This window comes from Rhizopus delemar, genomic scaffold, assembly GCF_000149305.1.
Source record: "Rhizopus delemar RA 99-880 supercont3.7 genomic scaffold, whole genome shotgun sequence".
Lineage (NCBI taxonomy): Eukaryota > Fungi > Mucoromycota > Mucoromycetes > Mucorales > Rhizopodaceae > Rhizopus > Rhizopus delemar.
This window is the reverse complement of record NW_027137833.1, coordinates 1,082,212-1,089,424: the sequence shown is the minus strand read 5'-3', so window position 1 is coordinate 1,089,424 and position 7,213 is coordinate 1,082,212. Positions and strand designations below refer to the sequence as shown.

The 7,213-nt window shown below is 36.1% G+C and overlaps 4 protein-coding genes across 4 annotated transcripts; 2 read left to right on the top strand and 2 right to left on the bottom strand.

The window, feature by feature from the left end:
* Positions 1–199: 199 nt before the first annotated feature.
* Positions 200–511, bottom strand: RO3G_09613 (uncharacterized protein; the record flags this gene model as incomplete). Its single annotated transcript, XM_067664198.1, has 1 exon — positions 200–511. One exon carries the CDS (start codon positions 509–511, stop codon positions 200–202), a length of 312 nt encoding a protein of 103 aa, XP_067520299.1.
* A 564-nt stretch (positions 512–1,075) lies between these two features.
* Positions 1,076–2,107, top strand: RO3G_09612 (uncharacterized protein; the record flags this gene model as incomplete). Its single annotated transcript, XM_067664197.1, has 1 exon — positions 1,076–2,107. One exon carries the CDS (start codon positions 1,076–1,078, stop codon positions 2,105–2,107), a length of 1,032 nt encoding a protein of 343 aa, XP_067520298.1.
* Positions 2,108–2,581: 474 nt separating this feature from the next.
* RO3G_09611 (uncharacterized protein) lies at positions 2,582–2,872 on the bottom strand (the record flags this gene model as incomplete). Its single annotated transcript, XM_067664196.1, has 1 exon — positions 2,582–2,872. The coding sequence occupies one exon, from the start codon at positions 2,870–2,872 to the stop codon at positions 2,582–2,584; it is 291 nt and encodes a 96-aa protein (XP_067520297.1).
* Positions 2,873–5,656: 2,784 nt separating this feature from the next.
* Positions 5,657–6,430, top strand: RO3G_09610 (uncharacterized protein; the record flags this gene model as incomplete). The annotated part of the gene is made up of 1 exon (XM_067664195.1): positions 5,657–6,430. The coding sequence occupies one exon, from the start codon at positions 5,657–5,659 to the stop codon at positions 6,428–6,430; it is 774 nt and encodes a 257-aa protein (XP_067520296.1).
* Positions 6,431–7,213: the final 783 nt, after the last annotated feature.

Here is a 7,213-nt window from a genome sequence, read left to right as displayed (position 1 = left end):
AAAGATTTAAATTATTATCCTTTATCAATTTTAATATACTTCTTATAGCTGTGATTATTCAATGTCCGTTATGATCAGACTCTGTTCTACAACAGCAGTAATGGGTCTTAGAGGATTATAACCCCTTTTTGATTATGTTAAATTGTTGGCATGGAATACAACTCTTAACAAGTTCTACGGCTTCATTTTTCAGATTGGACTAGTAGATACCTTTACGTTTTAAGGCATGGTAAATTGCATCAGAACCAAAGTGTCCTTTAATATGCTCACGTAGAAGAAGTAGTTTACGTTCTTCTGGATCCGAAGGTGTCATGTATTCACCTTTGTCTTCACTGGGTAGTTTTACTGCTGCTCTATTCAAAAGATGAGGCTTATCCCCTCCCAGTTCATTGACAGGATCTTCAATTTCATATAGACGAGAAAGTGTGTCAGGGAGAATATTATCTACACCTGGTAAATGAACGACTTTAAAATCATATTGGAGTAGTGTATCGAACCAATTTATGAGCATAGCGTTAGCAATCTTTTGCGTATGAAGATAAGTGAGTGCCTTATGATCAGTATACAGGGTAAATTTGTTTCCCCATAAATACTTATGGAACCTCTTCAGAGCATATACAACTGCTAATAATTCTCGCTTAGTAGCTGAATAGTTACGTTCGCTTTTAGATAAAGTTTTAGCTATCATAGAGATATAGTGTACAGTGAGCGACAAAACTGTCCCAATGTTTTGTAATTTTCTCTTTTATGGCCTGTAGCGTTATGGTTATCAGATTAATTTATGGCTTGTTGTATATCATTCGATAGCCAAAGCCTTGTAGAAGTAAACAACATATAGCAAAGACCGACTAAAGTGCCGCAAATGGAGATAGAGGGAATCAAAAACAAGCGGTGCATTGGGACAGTTTTGTCGCATTTTCAAAAAAATATAAAATATGATAAAATATCGACCCACAAGTTGTATAGATGTACCATACTGCTTATGATAGTGCACCATACGTCTCTAAGTCTATATTTACTCATTGCTGGAGCTTTAAGCTCCTACTGATTTATTACTCGCTCATTATATCTCAACATGAAACAAGTCCCTCAAGAAACAGTTGTTCAAGCAATTTCTCTACTTAAACAAGGTAAGTCGGTTCGGGAAGTGGAAGGTTCTACTGGTTTAAGCAAGAGTACGGTTGGGAGACTCCGAAAATCCCATTGCTTTGGACTTGGAAAGCCAAAAGGCGGCCGACGCAAGATCTTATCGGCAGCTGATGAACGCTATTGTGTCCACCAAGTGACGAAAAACCGGATGTCAAGTGCAGCAAAGGTGGCTAAAGAGTTAGAAAAGGACATTGGAAGGAAAGTAAGTGCTGTGACAGTGCGCAGAACCCTTCGTAAGGCCGGTCTTGGTGCGATTGAGAAGCCGAAAAAGCCTTTGCTTAGTGCTAAAAACATCCGTAAGAGGCTTTCTTGGTGTATGGCTCACAAGGACTGGACTATAGATGACTGGAAACGCGTTATTTGGTCAGACGAGACGAAAATAAATAGATTCAATTCAGATGGACGCACCTGGGCTTGGATCCGATCAGGGGAAAGCTTGAAATCTCATCATGTCAAGATGACTGTTAAGCATGGTGGAGGCAGTATTATGCTGTGGAGCGCCATTACCTATGCAGGAGTCGGTTGGATGTGCAAGATCAATGGTAATATGGATAAAGAATTGTACAGAGAGATTTTGGAAGATGAATTGGAGCGTACTATCGAGTTTAGCATCGATAAATTAGGATTCGAACGTCATCAGGTGATTTTTCAGCATGACAATGATCCTAAGCATACGTCCAAACTAGTCAAAGAATACCTTAAAGACCAACCCTACAACATCCTGGAGTGGCCTGCACAGTCCCCTGACCTCAATCCAATTGAAAATATGTGGTCATTGTTAAAGAGAAGGCTGAATGATTATGAAACAGCACCAAAAGGCATGAATGAATTATACGAACGAGTAACTAAAGTTTGGTACGACTTAATGAAGCCAGAAGAGTGTCAAAAGGTTATAGAATCAATGCCTAAGCGTATAAAACAGTGTATCAAGAACAAAGGACGCTGGACTGACTATTAATATCAAATAAATAAACCATTTTATATTTTTTTGAAAATGCGACAAAACTGTCCCAATGCACCGCTTGTTTTCCATCCCCTCTATCTCCACTTGCGGCACTTTAATCGGTCTTTGCTATATGTTGTTTACTTCTACAAGAATTTGGCTATCGAATGATATACAACAAGCCATAAATTAATCTGATAACCATAACGCTACAGGCCATAAAAGAGAAAACTACAAAACATTGGGACAGTTTTGTCGCTCACTGTAGGTGGTGGACCTACAGTAGTCTCCAAAGCGACGAAGCGGTTAATCAAAAGAAAAGTCATTGAAGAGGTTTTAAAGACTTCCAAAGAGGTATACCGGGAGCCAGTTGGATTTGGCTACGATATCTCATACCAGTCAGAAATTAACGTACTGAAATCAATGGAGTTCCATTTTCTGATAGAAAAAAAGGAGCCATTTCAGACAAAAGTGCATACGTAGTATCAGTTAAAATGGAACAAGGAGCATCAGGATTGGGCAATGGTTGACTGACAACAAATCGTTTATTTTAATGAAACCAAGATCAACATATAGGGCTTTAATGGTGATGATCACTATCGGAAAAGGCCAAGTGACCTTCTTCAACATCATGACCTGGATTTTGTAATCCAGCATGAAGCTAGCAAATTGATGTCCTGGTGTTGTATAACCTCTGAAGGACCAGGATATGCTTGCTAAATTTACGATGGAAAGTTGTACTCGGGCGTTTACCAGCATATTTTGACCACTACGCTTCATGATACTATGAAGTACTACAATTTCGACTGGTTCAACATTTACTTTTAGCATGACAATGACCCAAAACACAAGGCATAATTTACAATGGCCTAGTTATGTAGTAACCAAGAGAGCTATATTAACGATTGGCCAGCTCAGAGCCCGGACTTAAATTCAATCGAGCACGTATGGCATCAATTGAAGTTGAATCTCAAATATTACGAACGTAGAGCAAAGAACACGAATGTGCTTTGGGAACAAGTTGATAAAATATGAATTGATTTCGCTAAATATCTTTTCGAAAGTTATATAGATAACGTTTCAAAAAGAACCCAAGCGATTATTAATAGAAAAGGAAGTTCAACTAAATATTAATAAATAAATTCATTCCGTTCAAGTTTTCGTTTTTCCAAATTTTCAAATTGCGCATCTCATACTTCATTCAATACTTATCCAATAGGGCTTAAACTCTTTCGGATTTTTCAAGACATGTAGAAGATTTACTATGTGGGAACAGAGGCAGTTTGTGCCATTGTAACAGGATGTGCGCTAGAAAAACCAAGAAAAATGGATTCCTTGCAGCAGTTTTTTGACCTACTGTAGGCATAGTATCTTCTTTTATCGTGATCTTATGTTTTATCAAGTTTGTGTATCCAATTGTGTTATTATCCCAGTCAAATATACTCTCGTACTTCTTTAGTAACTTCTGTAAACCTCGTTTAATATCTTGACTTATATCTCCTATTTCAAGTTTCTTATATTTGTCTGATTCTAGCAGCATGCCTTCTTCATTCTTTTCTGTATTATTTGATTCAGACATTTCCATCACACATAAGTGAGGATTTGTGTCAACATTATATGCTTGTATTATGGAGTCTTCCTGTGGATTGATCTTTTCAATAATGCCGATTTCTTCGTCAGGGTCCAATAGTATATCATTTGATGATCGATTGTATATTCGTATCTCTATGCTTTTACGATTTGTGACCAGGTTTAAGCAAGAGTCAAAATATACCATGGCATCCATTACTTTAGGATTCGTTATTTCCAAATTGTATATCATGTTTTTCAATTCATTCTTCGACTTCCTGACCCATATTGTTTTTGAAGTACAGTAGCGGACAAAACTGGTGCACAAAACTTTTTTTCAGCTTTTAACTACCATTACTTGCTCATGTTCATTGCAATAGCTATGAAACTATATTAGAAGGAAGATATACTAGCCATTGTAATTTACGTGTATTCCTAGCATGACATTGTTAAAACTGAGCGAAGAGCATGCTTTTCATTTATAAAATTCTATATTTTCTAAAAACCGCAAAAGTGACTAAAATTTAAGGCTTTGTATAGTCATCTCATCTCTTGATATTATCGAATATTCTTCTTGGCATATGCTAGTAGTATGTGTGTATATCACTTTCAGTAAAAGAGCCCAGCTCTTTAACTATTCTTTTCCAAAGATCATCTATCCTTTTTGGTCTAGTGTCGTATCGTCATAGCTTTGCCTTCAATTGCCACCAGACATGCTTAAGAAGGCTTAAGCCGGGATTAGTGGTAACTAACCCTTTAGCACAGAAGTCCTGCTATCAAATATTGATTTTGTGGCATGTCTTGTCTTGTGCTTTGTGTCATTGTCATGCTGAAACGAGAGATTACGATATTTTAGACCACTATACCCTAGGCTTTTGTGGTATGTAGTAAGCAAAATACATGTGTATACCTATGAATTTATTACAGCATCGTATACTTGACACAAATATCCTGGTCCTCAATATCTAATACAGCCTTAAAATGTAACAGAGCAGCCAACATTCTTCATTGTTTGATCACCGTAAAAAGATCGCTAAGGTTGCTCGACTTGCTTTCAATATTAGTGTATACTATCTGCACTCATAACATTCATGTTTTTTTCATTGCTAAATATGATGGACTTCCAGCCCTCTATAGTATGCGATGGTTTGTCGCGATACCATTTTCATCGCTTTTTCTGGCTTATACAGCTAATGGAAATCTTCGATTCCTTAGTTCCAGACTCAAAATCTACCTTCCTACACTGCCTTCTGACTGACAGTTTGCTACTACTGTATCCTAAGAACCTCAAAAAGAGCTGAGCATCAGAAGCTGTGTGTAAAGATCCTTGTCGAAACTTTAGGCGGATGATTGCATTAGTTATTTTGCTGACTACGACCGGTCGACTACCACGGTCACAAGCCTTGATGTTCTTTTCTTCCTTTCTTATCCTGTTGATTGTCCATTTGGAGATTCTTGCTACCCTAAAAAGATCCGCTGCCGTACGAACTAAGTGTATTCGAAATCTCAGAGCTTCGCTTTTACAGTTGCTTATTTTCTTAAGCATATAAGGCAGGTACTTTGTTATAGTGAATAGGGTAAAAACAAAAGGGGGAATTCAATGGGAAATACAAAATAAGCACGGGTCTATGTATTTTTCAAGAGCTACTAAAACTCACTAATATACTGTAAAATCTGAAAGCAAACGGGAGAGATATGAGGAAAATTGAAGGAAGGCTAGACAAGTACTATATTTTTGGCGAAAATTGAAATATTCAAAAAATCACTAAAAATGACCTTATGCCTGAGGGATGTCCGAGACAGTTCCCGTTTACATATCCTAATGTATATTTTAGACTGCCTTTCAGATGGCATATGCCACAAAAGTCGCAGACATATGGCGGAGATGCAATACTGATTTTCATTTTTGTGCACCAGTTTTGTCCGCTACTGTATATCGACCTTATTATCAAAAAAAAAAAAAACAATTTATATCAAGCAGTTAACTATTAGGACATGGACCAAACACAATATCTCAGAGAACAAGCTAAACTTACCGTTGAAAAAATGGTGAAGGATATTCAAGATGGTGATGGCAATGCGGCTGAATATATCAAATGGTTATTACAAGATTATTTTAAACCTTTGTACGTTGCAAAAGGAGCAAATGGTCTAAGGGAAGGACTAGAGATGTATATTGGCTTCATGGAGAATGAAGAAGCTACAACCAAAAAGGACTACATCGATAAACTAGTATTAAAAATCCAACAAGAAGAGGACAAAGAAGAGTTCGATAATATGATTGCGAACCCAATAAACAATGAAATGCCTATCGAATATGGAGTAAACTACAATGAAGAAATACTTACAGAACTTGAAAACTGGTCTTGGGAAACACCTGACATGAGGTCCATTGTCACACTTTATGAAGAAAACATTAAAGAAGAGTTTGAGTTGTTGAAACATTATCAAAAGGATCAAGAAAAAATTGAACATCTAAAAAACCAGGTACTAAACAGGCTGGCTTCGACAATTGTGGATTGGAGTCATATCAAGTTTGAACAACCCAGGAATAATGAAAGAAGCGTCCAAATTTATGCTTCATCTAGGAACGAGGCTTTGAGGTTCTTGCTAAATGGATACACAGTTCACAATTCCCTACACAAAAAAATTAAAAAATTGGACAAATGGGGAAAGATCTCAGTGCTCGAGGACGACCAAACCGTTGTGGCGGGCATCTGTGACGAAGCAAATAATAATATTGATGCCAATGATGACTGCGTCTTGTGAATCCCTATACTGAATCAATTCAAATTATTTGAACCTTATTCAATATTTGAACCTTATTTTAAAAATCAAATCTTATTTTAAAAGTCAAACCTTACTTCAAAAGTCAAACCTTATTTTCTTCTGTCTATATAATAGACAAATTTTTATTTCTATTTTACTTCACTTCTCTTGACTTCTCTTATCTTTACTTATCTTAACTTCTCTTTGTTATATTTTTATATATAAATAACCAATAAATCAAGTATCTTTATCCCTGAATCTTTTGGTATAACACTCTTAAAACACAAGCAAGACAAGTCCCTTGAAGCAAATTATCTTCATTGTAAACACTTTCAAACCCTTTATTAAATTACTACAAACAAGTCTGATCTACTTAACAAGATCTGGTGGTCACTCACAACAAGAAAATCCAATATCAATACTTTAATTCAAGTTTCATTTTTTTTATTCTTTTTATCAACTTTATTCTATTTCAAAACCATAAACTCTTACAAGCCATTGAAGGAAGGAAAATTACAACACAATTGCTACTGAAAGATATACAGTCAAGTTTTTTTAGTACTGTTGTTGCACGAACGAGAATTTAGTCCCCGATACAAGCATGTATAATTACAGTTTGGATGAAGAACATGAACTGTAATTTACAGTTCATGACAAGAGACAAAAGCCACTCCAATTTTAATATAAATAAGATGAATATTTTAAACAAAATAACAGACATCCAATAAATCCAATCCAATTCAATAAATCAAATCTTCTTACGCTTAAAAAGCAATCTTTCTA